The sequence below is a fragment of the Polistes dominula genome, unplaced genomic scaffold (assembly GCF_049000335.1).
Source record: "Polistes dominula isolate Pdom_NZ unplaced genomic scaffold, Pdom_raw_medaka contig_74, whole genome shotgun sequence".
Taxonomy (NCBI): Eukaryota; Metazoa; Arthropoda; class Insecta; order Hymenoptera; family Vespidae; genus Polistes; species Polistes dominula.
In genome coordinates, this window is record NW_028300953.1 from 229,031 (window position 1) to 250,888 (window position 21,858).

The 21,858-nt window shown below is 29.2% G+C and overlaps 5 protein-coding genes across 10 annotated transcripts in view; 2 read left to right on the plus strand and 3 right to left on the minus strand.

Moving 5' to 3' along the window:
* Nucleotides 1-41: 41 nt before the first annotated feature.
* On the minus strand, nucleotides 42-2,486 carry LOC149032578 (uncharacterized). The gene is made up of 3 exons (XM_089172516.1): nucleotides 2,287-2,486; nucleotides 1,492-1,876; nucleotides 42-1,005 (listed from the first exon to the last, which is right to left on the minus strand). Exons 1-3 carry the CDS (start codon nucleotides 2,426-2,428, stop codon nucleotides 756-758), a joined length of 777 nt encoding a protein of 258 aa, XP_089028642.1. The 5' UTR covers nucleotides 2,429-2,486; the 3' UTR covers nucleotides 42-755.
* A 1,288-nt stretch (nucleotides 2,487-3,774) lies between these two features.
* On the minus strand, nucleotides 3,775-7,083 carry LOC149032579 (uncharacterized). 2 transcript variants are annotated; one of them, XM_089172515.1, is made up of 5 exons: nucleotides 6,614-7,083; nucleotides 5,777-6,541; nucleotides 5,265-5,606; nucleotides 4,783-5,194; nucleotides 3,775-4,681 (listed from the first exon to the last, which is right to left on the minus strand). In XM_089172515.1, exons 2-5 carry the CDS (start codon nucleotides 5,955-5,957, stop codon nucleotides 4,276-4,278), a joined length of 1,341 nt encoding a protein of 446 aa, XP_089028641.1. In that variant the 5' UTR covers nucleotides 5,958-6,541; nucleotides 6,614-7,083; the 3' UTR covers nucleotides 3,775-4,275. The 2 variants fall into 2 exon arrangements, with proteins under 2 accessions (XP_089028641.1, XP_089028640.1); XM_089172514.1 differs by having other exon boundaries at nucleotides 5,777-7,083.
* Nucleotides 7,084-7,289: 206 nt separating this feature from the next.
* Nucleotides 7,290-15,238, plus strand: Task7 (TWIK-related acid-sensitive K[+] channel 7). Its single transcript, XM_015329574.2, has 5 exons — nucleotides 7,290-7,771; nucleotides 7,866-8,021; nucleotides 8,243-8,586; nucleotides 8,671-8,789; nucleotides 8,895-15,238. The coding sequence occupies exons 1-5, from the start codon at nucleotides 7,645-7,647 to the stop codon at nucleotides 9,160-9,162; spliced, it is 1,014 nt and encodes a 337-aa protein (XP_015185060.1). The 5' UTR covers nucleotides 7,290-7,644; the 3' UTR covers nucleotides 9,163-15,238.
* Nucleotides 11,153-13,677, plus strand: LOC107070983 (potassium/sodium hyperpolarization-activated cyclic nucleotide-gated channel 2). The gene is made up of 7 exons (XM_089172434.1): nucleotides 11,153-11,397; nucleotides 11,781-12,012; nucleotides 12,166-12,358; nucleotides 12,412-12,603; nucleotides 12,687-12,910; nucleotides 12,997-13,203; nucleotides 13,648-13,677. Exons 1-7 carry the CDS (start codon nucleotides 11,153-11,155, stop codon nucleotides 13,675-13,677), a joined length of 1,323 nt encoding a protein of 440 aa, XP_089028560.1.
* A 2,145-nt stretch (nucleotides 15,239-17,383) lies between the features above and the next one.
* The window catches only part of Ppn (proteoglycan-like sulfated glycoprotein papilin), a 73,560-nt gene continuing 69,085 nt past the window's right edge, over nucleotides 17,384-21,858 (minus strand). For 3 of the 5 annotated variants that reach the window (XM_089172509.1, XM_015329576.2, XM_089172508.1), the window contains exons 30-38: nucleotides 21,520-21,732; nucleotides 21,215-21,382; nucleotides 20,427-20,669; nucleotides 20,017-20,345; nucleotides 19,786-19,936; nucleotides 18,984-19,499; nucleotides 18,480-18,635; nucleotides 17,963-18,076; nucleotides 17,384-17,884 (exon numbers count right to left, since the gene is read on the minus strand). In XM_089172509.1, the coding sequence (XP_089028635.1) occupies nucleotides 17,697-17,884; nucleotides 17,963-18,076; nucleotides 18,480-18,635; nucleotides 18,984-19,499; nucleotides 19,786-19,936; nucleotides 20,017-20,345; nucleotides 20,427-20,669; nucleotides 21,215-21,382; nucleotides 21,520-21,732 (2,078 nt within the window). In that variant the 3' untranslated portion in view covers nucleotides 17,384-17,696. The remainder of the gene's footprint in view (nucleotides 17,885-17,962; nucleotides 18,077-18,479; nucleotides 18,636-18,983; nucleotides 19,500-19,785; nucleotides 19,937-20,016; nucleotides 20,346-20,426; nucleotides 20,670-21,214; nucleotides 21,383-21,519; nucleotides 21,733-21,858) is intronic. The other 2 variants (XM_089172510.1, XM_089172511.1) reach the window with 2 other exon arrangements.

Genomic DNA, 21,858 nt, shown 5'->3' on the forward strand with positions numbered 1-21,858 from the left:
TGGGTTAGACAGAAAGAGGGGGATGAAAAGGGAGAGAGAGAGAGAGAAAGAGAGAGATGTGGTCTGCAGGATATGCGGATAAAAGCGTGTAGAGTGCGCTAGAGAAAGAGAGAGATAGATGGGGAGTAAGGGGGTAAGGGAAATGAGAAGGGGTCAAAGAGTGAAGTTCAGGGAGAAAAGAGAGTGACTGACTGAGATGAAATCTGAAGTAGATGAAAGAATCTCGATCGTAAATCGTAGATCTTGTCCGGTGGTATCGATTTTTTTTTGTTCTTCCATCGGTTACTTCGTTTCAAGGTCGGGGTAGGATGAGAGGGAAGTTTTCGCAGTGGGGTACGCATTCTTTTTCTACCTAGCTATTTTTTCTGCAATTTTTTTCTCTATTTCTCTTTCCTGTCATGGTTGATATCACGAGAGTAGAATATGGGATAGATGAGATAGGTGTAATCATAGTAATTATGATGTATTCGGTGATATGTATTCATAACCGGGGTGTATACATTGATATAGTGATTAGTTTTGTATATGAATGATTGTGTATATGTATGATTATATTTTGATATGAAGAGATAGGTATATATTTCATTTAATTAATGATTAATTGTTTGTATAATAGGATGTATCGTTGTTATATAATAATTTGCATTACATAGACGTGTGGACGATACTTAGAAATTTGGATCGCGGCTATAATTGGTGGAGAGAGAGAGAGAAAGAGAGAGAGAGAGAGAGAAAAAAATATTGGAAAATAAATATTACGAGTCGTTGCTTTTCTTCTTATCATCTTCGTCTTCGGAATCATCGTCATCGTCGAGAGAAACGTCGGAGATATCGTCCGGTGATTTTTCGATATTTGTTTTGTCAACGCCTGGTGATTTCGAGCGTGAATTTCTTGAATCGTTGTTGTTATCCGTAGTATGCTCGTTACGAGAATTTTTCTTTGTAATATTTTCTTCTTGCTCGTAATCATCTTCATCGTCTCCCATTTTCTCGGAATTATTTGAACTGTAAAAATGTATGCGAAACTTTTGATCATTTTATGTTGTTATTATTATTTTTCTGACGGTATATTCGATGTTATTATGTATCTCGTATGCATCGGCAATTATGCTAATAAGTTAAGTCGTAAAATGGAAAACATTTATTAAACATTTGATATGTAAAATAAATCAAAGTGTTGTTGATTCAATCTACATATATGAAACATATAATATATGTGATATGTTTAATTAAAACGGTAACATAAGTATCACGTTAAAATATGACACTGGACTAAATTCAAATTATTACGATTTATTTCATATAATAAATATTTGTATTATATATATATATATATATATATGTCATACTTTAATTTAACATATCACATTACGCAGTATTTAAATAAAATATTTAGTTGGAACAGATGACAATAATATGTGTAAACTATTTGTTTGAAAACAGATATTGTGATGGATAAGAAATGAAAAAGTTAATATTAGAAATACCAACCTTCTACGACTACGGCTACGTTTTCTGCTAGATCTACGTCGTTTATTTTTCGATCGGCTTCTTGATCTTCTACGACTACTACGTCTCTTACTTCTAGATCGTCGTCTACGTTTCGCATCTTGTACAGGATATTCTTCGAATTTCGGATTCATTCGATTTTTCCTTCCAACATCATTCTTTTCTCTATCACGTAAATTCCAAGAATCCTCGTCGTATCCTATTCTCCTGTAATTTCTCGTTAAACTAGTTGCCGATTTTCTTCTCTTTTGTTTTCTTAAAAGATCGGAGGATACATGAAGAATCCTATAAGTTTTATCCGTTGGTACGAGATAACCAGATTGGATTCCAAAATCTAGGGCTTTCATCATTTGCATTTTTCTTAAAGCTGAGAATTTACAAACACAAGTTTACAAATATATAAATTCATTGAATTTCATTTAATAATGAAAAGTCGACAAAAGATAACAGAAAGTTGTCCTTTTTTATGCAAATGATCATTTATAAAACTTCAACTATAATGATTGAATAATTAGTTTAACGAGAAGAAATAAAACGGATAGAAAAGAAAAAGAAAAAGAAAAAGAAAAAGAAAAAGAAAAAGAAAAAGAAAAAGAAAAAGAAAAAGAAAAAGAAAAAAAGATTTGCCAAAGTTTTTTTTAATTTGTTTAGTTTAGTTTCTTTCGTGGAAGCGGGCCCAATTGTGTTAAGCGAAAATTAATAGCAGTAAGATCGATGTTTTACTGGCGAGAAGAAAGTTACTGGCAAGTAGAGAAAGTTACTAGGAAGGAAACTCACCTTCGCTACCCAAGCAGCATCTGTTGTGTACACAGGACGACAAGCAAGAATGTTTCTTTGAGGTACGACGACAACGTTGTTTGACAGTGTGCAACTTGGAACGACGACCATTGCTCCTTTTTCTGTTCTTTCTGTATCCCATTTTTCTTGAACAGACACGAATGACCCCGACGATAACCTTCGCGACCTCTTCCGTAAGTTCCTTTCCTTCCTTTTCTTTTTTCTTTCTTTTCTTTTTTCTTTCTTTTCTTTTCTTTTCTTTTTTCTGTTCGTTTACCTTGACGAAAGCTCGTTTCTCTTAACTCTCCTTTCTTTCTTTTTCTTCCCGTTTATTTTACGATGAAATAACCGAAGATGAAAATTCCCCCTTTTTTTAGGCGACGTTTCTTTCCTACCTACAGAATTATTATTATTATTATTTTATTTATTCTTTTCTTTTACTGCTGCATGTTAGACGAATTTATGAATCAATAGCCAAGTTGAATCTGAATCTGTTGAAATGTGTATTTAATATTACTAACGTAGAAAATCTTTAAAATAGAAACAATAGAAAATAATGCAAATCATTTGAATAAATGAAAGTAATAAAAATATTCTTAGGAGAAATTAGTATGAATTTTAACAGAAAATAATATGAACGTAGAAGACAAATGTTGTTTTAAATATTGTTGATAAATCGTTGATAAATTAAAGAGAATAATTAATTATGTCATTTATTTATTTCTTACTTTTGTATTATTCATTTTATTTCCTAAATTATTATCGAATAAAAGGGTATATTGTGAAATTAGATTTAAAGCCGTGCACACACACACACACACACACACACACGGTGTATCGACAAAAGGTGGATATGATATAAAAGAATCGATGCCACTGACTACTGACCTTAAGGAATAAATTATTACCTGAATATATAGGTCACTGGCATGCCATATCGCACACACACACACACACAGACACACACAGACACGCACACATTTATATATACACACAAATACATGTAAATACACGTTTATGTTCCTATCTGTATGGATAGATCGTTTGATACGCGTTACGTTATTCCGTTGGTTCAATCATTTATCATTTTAAAAAAAAATTTCTTTTATTTTTCTTTTTTTTTGTTTTTAAATTTTTTTTTCTGTTTTTTCTTTTTTGTTTATTAATTTAAATCACTTGAAATCTATTATAATTCGGAATTTAAGTAAACTCACGAATAATTTTATATTAAATTTGTTATTAATGTATACTTACGTAATTTTGTTGTTGTAAATTTTGAACGAATTGGAAAAGAAATAATCCAACGTCGTTTTCACACTTCGATTTTGTTATAATAATAATAATAATAATAACAATAACTTTAGATTTAATCGTATAAAATGCTTTTTAAAAATATTCAAATAGTTTTTTACTATTGCTTTTTATATTTGATCAAAAATTTGTAATTAATCTAATAAGAAAAAAAAAAAATAAAGAAATTAAAAATGAACATGAATTGAAAGATATGACTGATTTAGCCGCGATTAGTTAACAGATTTGTAACATTTCTTCTTTTATCTTATTTAATATTTGACATACGACAAAATATCTCGAAATATATTCGACTATGTTCGGTTTGTATATGAAAATGAACAAAATTGTCTGATATGAGCGAATCAAAACGGCGTGGCAAAGCGAATGTCATATATTTTCGTTTTATTTACTTTGATACAAAATCTTGATAAATTACATATACATAGTATATACATATATGTATATGTGAAATGTTTCAGAAAATTTAGTAAAAATATAAAATGTAATAAAATTTATTTAGATTTCGTGTATAACCAATAAAAGAAACCGATATAACTGACAAGATGGGATAAGAAAAAAAAAATTGCTTTTCAAAAGGTCGAGTTTTCTTTAGCCGTTCGTTGGTAGAAAAGAAAAAAAAAAGAAATAAATAAATAAAAGTATTTGTTTTTCTTGTTTTATTCTTAAAGAATTTGTTCATCCCTCGTTTCTCTTTAAAACGGAATCGTCTACTTGATCCTCGTTATTTTCACACTTTTCTTTTTCCTCGTCGTCGTTGTCGTTGTCGTTGTCGTTGTCGTTGTCGTTGTCGTTGTCGTTGTCTTGGTCGTTTTCTTGATCTGCGAGAAGCTGATTCTTTGAGAATGAACAACCAATGAATTCGCTAGAATCGTCCTTGACCTCATCTTCAAGATCTTCAACATTCTGACATTTTTCTTCATTTAATTCTAAATTATTTTGATCATTAAAAACATCAAGATCGTTCTCTACGTTTTCTTCTTTCTCGAATGATTTCGAATTGCTACGCCTTTTCTTTGACGACGACTTTTTTTTTGAGACGCTTCTTTGTCGCTTTCTTCCACGTTTTTCTACTCTTCCAGTTCTAGAAAAAGAACAGAAAAATTGATGTCAAAGAAATAGATTTCTTCTATGTACAATTGTTTCTTTATTTTAATTTTATTCGAATTTTTTCTTGACACTAACTTGATTTGTTTTTTACGACGACGATTATTTTTCGATTTTTCTTTATCTTTCTTATCATCGGTGATTTGATTTTCATTAGAATTTTTAACATTAGATTTTGTCTCCTTTTTTCTCGAACCTCGACGTTTAGGTTTCAAATCTTTTCGTTCAGGTTTCTCGTTGGTAGATTCATCACTATTTTTAACATTTCGCGATAAGGTGGTGTCCTTTCTAATCTTTCGTTGAACCAATTCAAGGCCATTGTCATTGACTCTACAAGTATGTCCTTTTCTTTTTCGTAAATGTGTCTCAATTTGTCTTGAGTTTGCCAAGGTAGGAGATATTTTAAGTACTTGGCCTTCAGGGATTAAGTATCCTGATTTAACGCCGAATCTGAGTGCTTTGCGAATGTATATTTTTGCTTGTCGTTTACCTACAAAATGAACAAATTACAATCATTTCAGATGAAATCATGCGTGCACATAAAATAACAAATACAAAACCTTCTTCGAAGCCAGCTCTGATGTAATTGTTAATAATCTGAACGATGGATCTTTTGTTTAACAAAGCTCTGTTGGCATTTATCGAACATTGTGGACCAATATTTTCCACATAGGAGGAATGAGTGAAATCATCGTTAGCGAAATTAGGTGTACTGGAGCAACAACCAGCACTTGAAACATCCGTAGGTTCGGTTAGGTTCTCCAAAGATGAGGGTGTTCCGGATTCCGAGCTAACACGTGATATCGAATCTCTCTCGTACGGAGATAAACTTAAATTCCGATAATGCACATTTCTCTCGCGTGGCATTCTTCTTCGAGATAGTTGCCACGTTCTTCTCGTGACTGGAATGACAATTTTTTACAATATACATATGTATTGAACAGGTATCAAACATATTCTTTTTCTCAAACCTATTTTATTTTATAGTTCGTAGTTCATTTCTATCATATAATAATACTTTTCAAATGATTATTGTCAATATCGGAATTAGAATTTAATTAATATTGATCACCTTGGTTATGTTTTTGGATATTTAAAAGTTTCCAAATTAATTCATCAACGTCAATATTTTGATGATAATTTTGTCGAACACCTGTACAATGACAATTACAACACCATCTACGAGAATATGGATTTTGTTTGATGTACTTGGTGACTTTACGTTCATTCAGTTTCTTCGTCGACGGTGCCATTATGCTTTGACGTAATTTCCTTTTCCATTGTTATATTAATTGAATCATAGTTGGCATAGTTTATTTGAAGAACATTTCTCTTTAAAAATAATCCCTCTCCCTTTCTCTTTTCTTTATCTTTTCGAGTAGTTACGAAGTCTTTGCTTGAAATCTTTCTCTCGGATATTTTTGTGGTAAAACTTTTCAAATGGTTTTCATTTATCATCAGGGGTCACCAAGTTGAAGATTTATTGTTCTTTGATCGTCGTTAGCAGCGAGTACTCGACAATGAAAGAATTTCGACCGAGTTCACCTTTTATAAAAGATTCCATTTAATGAAAGGTAAAAAAAGGTAAGATACAAAATGCAAATATATCAAATATTGTTCTTTCTATTCTTTATCTTTCCTAATATTTATATAATATATTTGTCGTGGTGTGAATTTTTGTATGGATCAATGGTCGATCGATCGATTAACTGTGATATTTTTTGGACGAATAATAATCTTCAGCCCTTATAACTTTAACTTTATCTTATAATAAAGATGAAACTTGAAAGTGGGTCAAGGCTGTGATTCCAGGGAAGAAAGGAGGTCCATTGAATTCCTGGAAAATACGATAATGGAGTTAATTTCAAAGCATTAACTAACTACTTTTATTTTTGCTTTTATACTTAACTATAATAGTCATGATAATAACGTTGATGGATCCTTTAATAAGAGATACGTATTAATAAACATTTAGTATATCTTTGGATAATTAATTCAAGTTACATAATAATTCAATTCAATTAACATTTGTCAAAAGTTTCTTTTATTCTTATTATTAATTATAAACATTTTTAACTTCAAATTTAATTTTCATTTTATTTTTGGTTATTTAAAATGGTCATTTAGGCAGATTTTACAAATCATCCCCCACAGCCTACTGGCGACATTTTAATTATTCTCTGCAGATTTAGAAAGGTTTGAGGATTCTACTAATACCCTGTTGTGACATCTACGTAAATTTTTTATGGTTATAATTATATCATTAAACAAAATAGTTTAAAGTGTTTTTTAAAATAGTAATTGATTGATGGTCGGTAAAAGTACAGAGTAGTCCTCTGAATTATCTTCCACAGGTATCACGAAATTGTAAGCAACGATCGATAACAACACTGTCGTTTATCTTACAAGATAAATCTGTTTGATTTTACAACAACATTGACTACTATGTGTCTGTAACAGTACAGATCTTTACCACTGTCAATTTATATCTATGGAGAAATCACTAGGTGCGGTGTGTTTCATATTTCCATGGAGGTATATCTTGTAGTGGTTGAACCGATCAATACTTCATGAGTTTCGTTCTGGGTTTGTGAGAGGGTTCAAAGAAGAAGCAACATTGTGTTACTTTGTACGTTTTTGTAGACAAGTGCATGCACCACGACAACACGAGTTGTTTGATAATCTTTCAAGTATGTTCAAAGAAAAAAGAAACAGAATGATTTAAATAATAATAATAATCGATATGGTTCAAATTTGTTTCAATTTTTCCCAATGGAGTTTGATGATGATGATGATAATCGTGTGTTGAGTGTTTTTCAATGGACGTTATGTGTTTCATTGATGTGTGAATGGAACAATTTTCATAAAATTGCATTGAAATTATTGTTAAAAAGAATTGTACAAAAAATTGTTATCTTTTTGTAAAATTAATTAACGAAGATGAAGAGACAAAACGTTAGAACTTTATCGTTGGTAGTGTGCACATTTATTTACCTTTTGATTGGTGCTGCGGTATTCGATGCACTTGAATCGGACACCGAAAGGAAACGTCGCGAATTTTTATCAGGTACGATTTTTATTTTTTATTTTTTATTTTTTTTTTTTAATTTATATTGTTTACTATGTGTATAAGGTTTGACGAGTGGATTGAATTTTTTTAGATATACGTCGTAATATGATGAAAAAGTATAACATAAGCGAGGAGGATTATAGAATGGTGGAAATCGTAATTATTGAAAATAAACCCCATAAAGCGGGTCCTCAATGGAAATTTGCTGGTGCCTTCTACTTTGCTACAGTTGTTCTCGCTATGATTGGTAAATAATATAATCTTATCTTTATTCAAATATCTAATTAAATTTATTCTTAGGTACACGGTAATATTTTACCTTTTTAATACCTACCTACATTTGCATAGTTAGACATTTCATATTCATTATGAGTGTTGTAATTTTCTTGTCAATTTTCTGCTTGAAAGAATTACATGGGTATTTTCAAAAGCTCATATATTAATTAACTTGTAAATTTATTTGTCGAGGTTATGGACATTCCACACCTGTCACCATTGGTGGCAAAGCATTTTGCATGGCATATGCTATGGTTGGCATACCACTTGGTCTGGTAATGTTTCAAAGTATTGGCGAACGTTTAAACAAATTTGCATCGGTTGTTATAAGACGTGCAAAGACTTACATGAGATGTAAAAAAAACGACGCTACGGAAATGAACCTAATGTTGGCTACTGGATTATTATCAAGTATAATCATCACTACTGGTGCTGCGGTATTTTCACGTTACGAGGGTTGGAGTTATTTCGATAGTTTTTATTATTGTTTCGTCACATTAACGACCATTGGTTTCGGTGATTTCGTTGCATTGCAGGTGAATTTCATTATTATTAAACTTCATTATTTTTTTATATAAAATAATTATACACTTTTTTTATTTTTTATTTTTTTTTTTCAGAACGATCATGCACTTTCAAACAAACCAGGTTACGTGGCTCTAAGTCTGGTGTTCATTTTATTTGGTTTAGCTGTTGTAGCAGCTAGCATAAATCTATTGGTTCTACGTTTTATGACAATGTAAATAATTCATTAGAAATTGTGAATTCATTAGAATTCAATTAACAAACAAAAATTAATTCTTTTCTCTCTTGTTGTTTTTTTTTATATTTATTTTTAATTCAGGAATACCGGAGATCCACGTAGGGAGGATAACGATTTACAAATAACTGCCGATCACGTGTTAACCTTGGACGGTGAAGTAGTTGCTGTCAATGGGAAAGCTTTGCCAAATCTCGTCCCGATAATTCACGATACCGATGATTGCGTAAGCGTGTGTTCATGCACGTGTCTTGGACAAACTAATTCGGAATTATTGGATTCGTCTGGTTATCAAGGTTACAGGCCACCATCAACCTCGGCGAGTTTTCGCGTTAAACGTGCATCAGTCTGATGGAAGGAGTTTCGTCGTCGTAGCTTACGTCGTCGACTTTCCAAGGCCGACAGTCGAGAACTTCTTGGCATTGATGTTTGAACTCGAATACAGAAAAAAAAGGAAAAAGGAAAAAGGAAAAAAATAAACACAGTAAACGTAAAACAAATAAATGAAAGGAAACAAACTGGGGATGGGGGTGGGGCTGAAAAAAAAAATATCAAACAAGGATAGGACACTGCCATATAAGGACAGATATTAAATCAGAATAATATTCTCGGATTGTCACATCCGAAAATCTCATAATCAATATTGTAAGACTCATTATGTGAAGTAATTTTTTTAAAAAAGAACAAAAAAACGATGACGATTAATAGTAAATACTTGAAAGATTATTGAACTATTTTGAAAAAGAAACAAATATATGTATTATCACATAATGTTGTTGAAGAAATAAGATCAATATTCGAATATTTATTAAACATTGTACGGGGAAAGAGTTAACCGGTGGTGGTTTTACATGTATTGTACGATTTCATTATTGGATATTGTATGTATATTGTATATTACATACCGGTGTTTGTTCGAAAATGATGGTATTTTTTTATGCGATTTGTAATTAAAATCGATAGTAAATTTAAGTATAACGAAAGACTGACGAAACGATAGAAAATTTATTTAAAAAGGAAAATAGAAAAAAGAACAATTAAAAGTAGTCGATGGGATTATTAATAGTCTATGATGTATCTTCTTCCTGTAAAATATGAGATTGATCACATTTATACGTGTTAGTGTTGTTTAAATAATATTTGGAAATTATTTCATAACATTATATCGTTATTAATAGAATCTGATTATTATTTTACAAAGTTTTATTTAGATTGTTCAAATACGTTTTAAAGAGATAATTTGTTATACATAAATAGGCGCATATATGTGTTTATAAAAAATTAATGAAATCGATCTTATCATATCGATAATATTTAAGTGCGTGGGTAGAAAAAGGGCATTTTCCTCTTTAAAATGGTTTTTGTTTGAAGTCTCTACGACTTTTGGTTCGGAAGATATTGCCTTCGCAAGATTTACATTGATCGTTCATTCATGAATCGATCGTAGTAAGCGTAGCGTAACATCTGTTTACGCATAACAGCTGACGATTGTAAACATTCGTAATTTCCAAGAATTTATGTAGGTCACTCAGTCATATCCAAATATGAATGGAAAAAAATAAACAGTACACGTAAACAGTAATATTTCCCAAACTAAAAATCGTAGAAACATAACAAGGGTATCGTTTTACAGGGAAAATTATTTATTATTTTTCCACACTATTGTTTATAAACAATTTGTTAATTAACAATTTTTATAAATTTTTATAATCCATTAAATAAAAGCAAATTTTTTTTGTGGTTTCTTTTTCGTAACATTGACGATGATTAGTTGAAAAATTAGTTTACACTATTTGTTATAAACAATTTGTTATAAACAATTTTTTTTTTTTTAATAATTACTACATTTTCAGTACATTTCTATTTTATATGACAAAGTATGATTGTTTATCGAAAATGTTTATAACAATAGATCGGATATATTAAACTTTCATTTATTACAGGAAGATTTTTGTTGTACTATTAATGGCCATTATTAAAAACAGATATAAATAATATAACAAGTCAATATATACAAAAGTAAATTCGAGATTAAACGTATTCTTAATAAAATGAATGCCTGAAAGTATAAACAAAATGTTTATTTATAAAAAGAAATAAAAAATTAGAAACCTTAGTATGTAAGATCTGGTTCTTTTAGTTTAGTTTGTAAATTGTATTTAAAAAATGACTATTTTGTATTGTTAATTTAATTGAAAATCCTTGATGCAACCCTTGAAATTATGAATTATTCGTTTGTCATAAATTTCTCGAAAATCGATAAATCGAAATCGATCTCTCTCTGACGTTTTCTTTGAAACAGAATAAAATTAAATGAAGGAGTTAATCTGAGAATTTTCGTGATGTCTGATAACGATGTTCCAATAGGTCAAGGTCACGTTTGTGAATTACTTACGAGAATCGATGATTTGGATGAAATGGTCAGTTGTTGGGACTTTAAACGAATATGGTATAAATTAATCAGTATAAATAAATGCACACCAAGATGTATGAGATACATGGACAGTATGACAGCGATCAATGTTGAAAAAAGAAGACACTTTCGTCTTAAGTATTATTGGGTTATACATCCATTTAGTTATTTCAGGTTAATCTATGAAATATTCAAACAAAACATTAATTTTCTTTCTTATAAACAATTTAACATACTTTGATGATTTTTTAATTAGACTTCTATGGGAAATATTTATGATTGTCATTTATGGAATAGCATTTTTTACCATACCTTTTATGATTTCATTTATTATCATGGATTATGAATTATTGCGTTTGGATAAAATTAATATTTTGATTTATGTTATATGTTGGTTGGATATTATTTGTAATTGCATGACCGGTTATTATGATAAAAAAAATGTACAAGTTGAATTGAGATTGTCTAAAATAATCAAGTATCATTTAATTAATAATAATTTAATTAACAATTTTGTGTGTAATATAAAAATTGATTTATTTGTTTGAATTATTTAGAAGATACTCAAAGGGTTATCTTATGGTTGACATACTTTCCTCATTACCATACGATCACATAACTTTATTATGGCGAAGATTACCAGGAAATGATTCATATCATATCATAACTCTAATTAATATTCTACCACTTTTAAAATTGACACGTTATCCAACCATAAATTGTTACATCTTTTGGTTTTATCAATATTTAAGGATAGAAAATTTTTCTTATCAAACGACAATCACATTGGTGTTAGGATTTTATTTGATTATATGGTTCACATGTTTGTGTTATATTTTGCCAATATTGACATTACATTTTTATAATATTTCATTAACGGTGAGTATATATAATTGAAACGGAGAATTAATTGACATTGATTAATTGAAATATTTGTTAAAGGAATGCACCGATTGTTGGATAGCAGAGATACAAAAGGAAAGTATAGCTGTTAAATTTCAGCATGCACTTTTCATAGTATTGGAAAATCTTTTGGCAAGTGGTTATGGTATATTATCACCTAAAACTGACACAGACATCGTATTAAATTCTTTACTCATGATATTTGGCAGATTTGTCGAATGTTACATTATAAGTGAGTCGTCGATGAAATATTTTCAACGATCTATTTAGTTTTGTTAACGTTAGTTACGTTGCTGCAGGTAAAAGGATTCAGTGAAGCTGCTGAAACTAAGTATAACGAAATAATCAGTCATATAGAAGCATTTGCAAGACAAAAACAATTACCATTGCAAATGAAAAATCGATTATTATTATGTTATGGTCATCGTTTCAAAAACAGTTTTTTTCGTGAGAAACAAATTTTGAGCAAATTTTCAGGTTTATTACACGAATCAACCTTATTATATCTTTGTCATTTATTTTCTTTTATTTGACTAATTTTTGCAAAAATATATTTTTAGAACAATTACGTGATGAAATTGCAATGCAATCTTGCAGACGTTTGGTAGAAAATGTTGATATATTTCGTAATTTACCATTGGACGTTTTAAAATCAATCGTCAGAAATTTAAAATTCGAATTGTATTTGCAAAATGACGTTATAATAAGAGATGGGACTCATGGTGATTGTATGTTTTTTTTATGTACTGGTACAGTCGTTGTTTTAACACCAACCGGGAAGAAAGTAATTTTTACCACAATTTGAATATTATTTTGAAAATACAAAAATATTACAACGATGATGATTGGTATATTAAATTACAAATGTAGATATGTTATTTGGATGATGGGGCTCATTTTGGTGAAGTTGCATTAATAGTACCCAATCAGAAACGTGTTGCAACTGTGATTGCAGTTGACGTTTGTGAAGTTTATCGTCTCGATAGGAAAGATTTTCGAAAATGTGTTTCCATACATTCGGAATTATTTTACACGATTGAACGTATTGCAACTGAACGAATACAAAGAACAATGGCTGTAGAGGAACAACATAAAATATTTTTAATGCGTTCAAATTTTGCTTATTGCGATACGAGAAAATTCAAGGGAAAAAGAAAATCAAATCCCAAATAATTCAATGCCAATAATTAATTATTTTTCTGTATTATTAAATAATAAAAAAGACATTTCAATGTGATCGAAATTTTGGTCAATTTTGTGTTTGTTTTTTTTTTTTGGTACGATAAATAAAAATGAAAACTTATTTATTCATAGATTTGTGTATATATTTTTTTTTTTTTTTTTTTTTTAAGGATATTAAATAGTATTATTATTATTAATATTAATATTATATATTATACTATTATATATTATACTATCTTATATTATATATTATATATTATATTTTATTATATTATATCATACTATATATATTATATATCATACTATATTATATTATTGTCCATACAATGTTTATAATAGTCACAATGGTTGTGTGTGATTGATTTCTAATTTATTTATTATTTTATTATTTTGTATTCTTCTTTAAAATCGTAGAATATTAAATCATCGACCTAAGATTAGTTTTCCATTTTATAATCGTAATGTATAATTGAAGGATCGTTTACACGTGACAATAGTATTCCGAGTTATTTAATTAAATACGTTTAATGATAAATTTAATTTTTGGCAAAATTCTATCGGTGATATACGCTTTTATTATTATTTTTTCTTTTTTTCTTTTTTTCTTTTTTTCTTTTTTTTATTGAAATCCGTAGCGTCGATCGTGATGGGATTTTCATGAATTTTTCTTTTTATTTTGTTTATCACTGATGTCTTAGGATTACGTTGTACATATATATATATAAAAGGATAATATTAATCGTTAATTTTATTTTCAATTAGAATAGATAAACAATGAAATATTTTTTATTTATATATCCGAATGACATTGAATTATTTCATTAATAATTAAAACATACATACAAATTGTGTATGCTCGCATTGTTTATTCATTAATGCGATAGTGATGATGATAATAATTAATAATAATTATAATAATAATAATAATGATTTGTCGAATTGCTAGATTAATTCGTCTTATGGTTAATATAAATGCGAGGAATGTTCCACATTATTTCTTATAATCATTAATAACTTTATTTATCCTTCTCTCTCTCTCTCTCTCTCTCTCTCTATCTTTTTCTCTCCATTTTTTTGTTTTTTTTTCTAATTTAAAATTGAATAATACGCATTAACATGCATTAACAACATCACGATCATTCCCTTCGGATTTAATAATAAACATAGGAGTATCTATGTTCGTCAAAGATCTACGTATAGAAAAAGATTGATGATACGAGTGTGTTAATAATGTTACTTATATGTATATACATTTATACTTAACAATTCTATTTTATTTTTTTTTTTTTATAACCATTTCACGACTTATAATAATAAATGAATAATAGTGCATGCCATTATAGTGGATATTTTTTTTTTTTAAACTTTTACTACCTTCATATAAAACGAATTTTCTATACGATTGAAAACGATTTGATGTATTGAAACATGTGAAACATTAAATGGGACGACAAATATAACTTGCATTAATTTTTGTTTTTTAATGTGAATCATGCTAGCTCGTGAAAGGGTTAAAAGAATCTTCTCGTACGTGTATTCGTTTGTAGATGTGTGTGTATGTTTATAATATAATATGCAATTTTGAAAACACGCGAGATTGAAGATAAAACTCACACGATGATAAGATTATTTATCTCATAAATTACTTACGTTTAAACGTAAAACTAATATATACGAGTATGAACGCGATGTATATATATATGTGTGTGTGTATATGTGCGTTCTTACTATTTTATTATTTCACATTAGTTTTATTTATCAACGTTTTATCTTTGTATGATTTTTTTTTCTTTTCTTTTCTTTTATTTTCTCATCAACAGCTAGTTCTGTTTTTTTAATTGATTACGTGTCTCTTTCTATCTTCGACTAATTTCTTTCTTTTTTTTTTTATTCTTTAAATATATTATATATATATATATATATATATTTATATCTATAAGAAAAATTTGTCAACAATGTTAAATTTTGGTTCAACACTGCAAATCGTTTGAAATACGCGTACTCGTTTTGGTCGTGTCTCTACAATGATATGAAGTGAATGATAAAACGTTCATTTCATTAATTTATCTTTTTTTAATTGTTTATATTTCCGTTTCATTTTTTAATATATCGTAAAATCAATCTCATCCACTACGATTTCTTTGTTTTCTTTTTTTTTTTTGTTTGTTTGTTTGTTCTTTTCTTGTTCTCGCTGCAACATACCACCATAATATATATTTACACTAACAATATTATAAATTATATTATATCCCTAATTAATTAATCATTCCTGAATATTTTCTCATTTCTTTTATTTATTTATTTATTTATTCTTTTTTTTCTTCTTATTTTTTGTAAATTTTTCTTTTTTGGTAAAATTTTTCATTCTTTTTTGAATGGTTTTTTTTTTTACTTTTTTTTTTTTTATTATTTCTTTTAAGGACATCTAATAAGGCACTCTTATTCGACTGTAACCAAAGCTACGTAAAAATGAGTAATAATAATAATAATATTAATATTAATAATAATAATAATAATAATAATAATCTTAAATGTTCTATCGTACGTGTGTAACGTCATCGATTAAGTTGTTCAATTTTTTCATTCACATATATCAAAATGTTATGGTTGGTTGGTATCGATATTATCTTAAAGTATTATTATTAATATTTGGATGTGATATTAATTCAATGAAAATGACATCGATTATTTGTTCTAATTAAAAATCATTGTCAAGAGGAACAACAAACATAAATGCAATATTTGGTCTCGACTACGAGACACATTTGTTAATAATTAATTAATTAATTGATTAATTATTTGATTGAATGGATTGTTTGATTGAATTATAATGATTGCTTAAAAGATACTACACGCACACATATTCAGCAAAGATGCAACATACATATTGTTGAATTATTTCAACTAATAAACAAATGTTTATTTTTGTTCCAAGTAATGAACTCGTTGATTGCAACTCAATTATCAAAATTTCAATCGTGTGAATTGTAAAATTAAATAAAAAACAATATGGTAATACAACCTACGTGGTTTTGATTGACAAAACAAGTGTTGAATAATCCACGTGACAATCAACGTGTTAAACAAACAAAAAATGTTGCATCTTTGCTTTCCTTTCCTTTCCTTTTTTTTTCTTCTGACCGGTCACAACGTTATGGCAACATTTGAATGTTAATCGTTAAAAATAAAGTAATAACAATATAATAGATTATATAAACGATATATTGTATAATCAACTATTATTATTATTATTTTATATTGTACAACATAACGCTCGTAGTAATATGCATCATACAAACTAGGTTTCCTACAAGAATTTTTTCTTGACTTCGTATGACAATATTTTGTCGAGGTTTTGTTTTTTTTTTTTTATTATCTTTTAACGTTCATTTCTCGACCATTTGTTTTTTGTTTTTTTTTTTTTATTTATCTTTCACATTTTTCACTTTTGTTTTTTTTTTCTTTTTTTTTCCGTCACAACGTACGTCTAGCGAGACAATTTAAATTTTTGATATTACTAATATGTACTTAATGAATAATATTAAAATAATATTTGTATTATTTCGTTAAAGTTTGACGAATTCGCGTGGATATGTTGCCGCGTTATTTTCAAATAATATAATCTATGAATATTGTGTGTTTAACAAAATCTAATGTTTTACAGTTGAAAATTAAATCGCTATGACGTACATATATTAATAAATGTCATCGAATGCCTTTTTCTTGTTTATTTTCTTGTTTATTTTTATTTGAAAATTCGAAGAATCAAATCCGCTTACTTTCGGACTCTGTCGGACTAGTATTCAGCGTCAGACTGTATATACATGGATGAGAGAAAGTTAGATAAAGTAAGAAATAAAGAAAATAAAATATATATAGAAATAGAAATAGAAGTAGAAATAGAAAGTGAAAGAATTGAAATTAATGATGGAGAATGATGGACGAGTAAGATCGGGATGAACGATTATTTTTTCTTGAGTACACATTTAATCTTCTTCTTTCTATTTTTTCAAAGTTATTTTAATAATCCCGTTTTTTTTATATATATATATATATATATATATATATATATATATATATATATATGTGCATTTTTAATGATGCATTTGTGTGGTAGAGACGTGTTCGTTCTAAGGCTTTGGCAGTGAAATTAATGCCGATTTGCACAGCTTTACGATGCAAGTGATGCTTCGTATGATTATTTTCAATTATACTTCATCCTTGTTATGATTTCAATCATATGATCATTATTTATATCAAGAAATATATTATTACGATCTTCGTCCATCATATATTAAATCACGAATGAATAATGGATTATTTTAATTTGAGTCGTAACGAGAGTCGATTTATTTGTTGTTTATTGTTGTTGTTGTTGTTGTTGTTGTTTAATATATCATTCTTTTTCTTCTCGAATCATTTAGGTGTGGTCCTCTTGACGGTAATTGTCCATCCTCCGTGCAAGATCGACAACAAAATCTGGCATAATACTTGTGTTGGCAATAACGTGCCATTACGATTAAATCACATTTTGCGAAGAAACTGTTGTCTTGACAATTCGGGTCTATAAATATGCCTAAAACAAAATCAAACAAATAGAATTTGTTTGCTTTTTTGTTTTTTTTTCATTTACATTTTTGTATATTTTTCTTACCATCTACGATTATATCTACGCTATCAGAATCAGAAGTGTATTCGTTCGTTGCTTCGCATCGATAACGTCCCGAGTCCTCTTTATTCGCGTCGATGATTAAAAGTCTGTTTGATTCTACAAATTTAAATAATTTTTTTTTTTTTTTTAATGTTAGTAATGTCATTTTTCCTGTTCAACACGTTGAACGCACTAGTCCTTTATTTATTTATATTTTATTATTATTATATTTAAAGTATAATTATACTAGGGGTGCCCCGCCACGTGTTGCTGTGGCTTACAATCAGTCCGATACATAATTTATATATATTAAGATAATCCCCGTGAGGGAGGCGGGGAAGAATACCCCCTCAGTAATCCCTGCTTGTCGTAAGAGCCGACTAAAAGGGAAACTTGAAATGATTTCAAATTAAATTGGATTGCAAGTAAACTTTGTGCCAATTGAAATTTCACTTTTCGCGTTCAACGTGTGTGTATTCGTATAAATAATATAAATGTTTATTTATGAACAGATACTTACCAGATATTTTAATTCGATTGTTAGTTTGTATGAGACTATCATTTTTGTACCAAAGTACTCGTGGAATTGGATAGCCGTCAACGTTACAACCAATACTGATGTTACTACCTACAGGAAATTGTGTTTGAGCTACCGAAACGCTGACGTTCACCGGTACTGTATCGAAACAAAATGATAATATTAGTACAATCCAAAAATGACATCATTCGAAATTTTTATAATACAATAAAATTGAAATTTCAAAAAAAGAAAAAAAAACTAGAGCGATGCGTGGAATAAAAAAAAAACAAAAGTAAACAAAGCCTACCTTCGTTTCACTTTCATCCGCATGATCTTCCATAAGAAAAGTCAATTTGTTCTAAATTGCAATAATAATAATAAAGCAGGTTAACACATTAAACATGCATGGTTATAAAATGCAAGAAAAAAAAAAAGTATTGCGAGAAAGCAAACGAAGAAATAAAAATCCAAAATAAATTTCGGAGAGACGAAGGAAAATCTCACCTTTAAATTTAGAAATGACAGGTGACATTGTGGTTGTAGTAGTTTCGATAATAGTTACGTCATGTCTAGTGGGATGATAAACAGGTAGGAAAGTGAAAGAATCAGGTTGATGTGTTCTGGTTGGTCTGTAAGGATATTGTGGTCTTTCGGTGACTAATTTTTTGGGTGATTGGACAATGTATTTGGTATAATTGGCATATTCAGGTTTAATATTGTAAATTGGACCAGTAGTTTGAACAGTGACAGACCAAGAAGCAGGTCTGTTAATGCCGTTGTAAGCTTGACAGGTGTAAACACCAAGATTATAGACGGACACCGAACGAATTAGAAGAGTATAATCAGTGTCTTGTTCATAATTCTCCGAACTGAGTGGAAGCATGTTATTGCCATACCACCAGGTGACAGATGGTCTTGGCCAACCCATAGCGTAACAATGAAGTAGGGATGGTGAATTCAATGACACTGTCACTGTTGCATTATTTTCTCCAACGATGGCAGCAGGACGTTCGTGAGGTTCTACGATGTGCAATTAAACAAGCGTGCATCATACTTCAATCAAAATATCAATGTTTTAATAACCCTTTGCACAATCCTAATGTTAAATTTAATTAAACCCAGTCAAATTGTCAAATGTCAAATGCAGAGGGTTCATTTAGTAATTAATGTTAATTAGAAAATCTACCCATTACCAAAGATTGCGTTAGAGTGAGTGTGCATACTAAATTAGTAGTTTTTCAAATCAACCCTTATCATCAATCATTGACATACTACAAATGATTTTGTATGAGTTTTTTTCACTTACCTGTGATTTCAACTTGATATTGTATTCTAACAGGTGGACCTACAGTATTATCAGCTGTACAAACATAAGTTCCTCTATCGATTGTATACAAATTGGTAATTTGAAGAGTACCATCTGACAATATACGTCGTCTTTTTTCCGTAATACCAATCTAGTAACAAAAATCATGTTCTTTCTATATTATGAAATTTGGATTTCATGGTTAGATCAAGAAAATGTTGGATAACTTACGAGTGTCGTATCTTTTCTCCAAGTTATGGTAGGTGTTGGATTACCTAATGCAACACATTTCAAGGAAATGTGACCACCTTCTTCGGCAGTTACACGTGGTTGTTCGGGTTGTTCTATTTTGACAGGTTCTTTACCATACTGAGGTGTTACAGGTGTTGTTATATATGGTGATAATGTTGATATTGGTTGTTCTAAAGCTGGTTCCAAACAAGACGTGCCACAACCGTTGTCACAACATTTCCATTCACCGTTACAATCGGCATCAGTTTCACATTCTCGTTCGCATCTCGTACTGTTCGATACACTTGGACAACGTCCAGATTTGATTGCTTTTAATAAACAAAGGAACATGATTATGTTAATAAAAAATTATTAATCGTTTATTATTTTTGATGAAGAGTATTTCTTACTTGATCTGCAAACACCCTTATATTCTGTCACATCTTGGGTACGAACCAAACTAATTGAACATTTAGTTCCTTCAGGACAAAATTGTGTTCGGCATGGATCAACGCAACGACATCTTTCACAATCCTGATCATCCACGTATGCTTCTTTACCGTAAGGACAACGAATCAAATTGCATTCCTCTTGTGCCTCGATACACCGATCTTTCTTATCTTTTCCAGAATAAGTATCGATTACGTTATCGGCTGTAAGACAAATATTTTTCATCAATGTTCTTCCCTTCTTACGTAGTTTTTTTTTTTTACTAAAGTAAGAAATTAATCAAAATTGGCAAATTTATTTACAGCTATTGTATTAGAAAAATCGTGCCGATTTTTTCACTAGGTGGTTTATTGAAAAACCTGACAAGTTTTGGAAGAAGGTTCCGTCAAAATCGGCACAAACTTTTCGGACATATATTTCAATAAAAAAACCAAATATTAGCGTAATAATTATGAAAATAAGAAAAATTTGTTTGCTTCGTTTTGGAGGATCTGTAGGAGAAAAGAAAAATTGCAAATATAATTATTAATAATAATAATTAAAAATATATATACACATAGCGAGTATATATGTGAATTATTTACATAAATGAAAACATTTACAGAAATATTTAAAAATGAAATATTGGTACGAAATGATGAATGATTTGTTTTTGAAAAGATAAAATGTGTATAAAATAAATGAACAAGATAAAATAATAATAATGATTAAAAAAAGCAGTTGACGTTAATGAATGTCACGGACTTACTCCTAAGACAAGTGTTAATGCAAGACTCGAAGGTTTTAAATCTGTTGCGGTTACCACCGCATCCGGTATAAATAAATGCACGACAGGTTTGATATTCCACGTCGAAAAAAAATCGTCTCAATTGACCGGTATTGCACGATCCACTGTCAACCGGTTCTTTACAGATGGCTATTCGTAACATTAGATATTTCAATAAATAATCAACAACAAAGATTCAACATTATTATTTGATTGTCAAAGGTAGAAAAACCTAAGAAGGCTAAAAAAAAAAAAACAAGTAATATATTTTAATCAGATTTGTTTACCTGAATGAGAAAGAATGGTGTCATTTCCAACAGGTTCAAGTTCTTCACGATGAATGCAAAGTGATTCACATTCCATCAATGAACTAAATCTGTTTGCGTTACCATCGCATCCACCATAATAAAATTGTCGACATGAACGAATATTTGGATCGTAAAAGTATTTGACAAAATTTGCTCTACAGGGACCTGGGTCAGCTGATAAATTACATAAATCTGAAATATTAGAAAACAAAAAAAAATAATTATTATACGAAAATGTAATTATACGTCAGTCATAAGTGACTGACACGGAAATTCTATAAACATAGAATATAAAAATTATTTGTAAAAAAATTCATT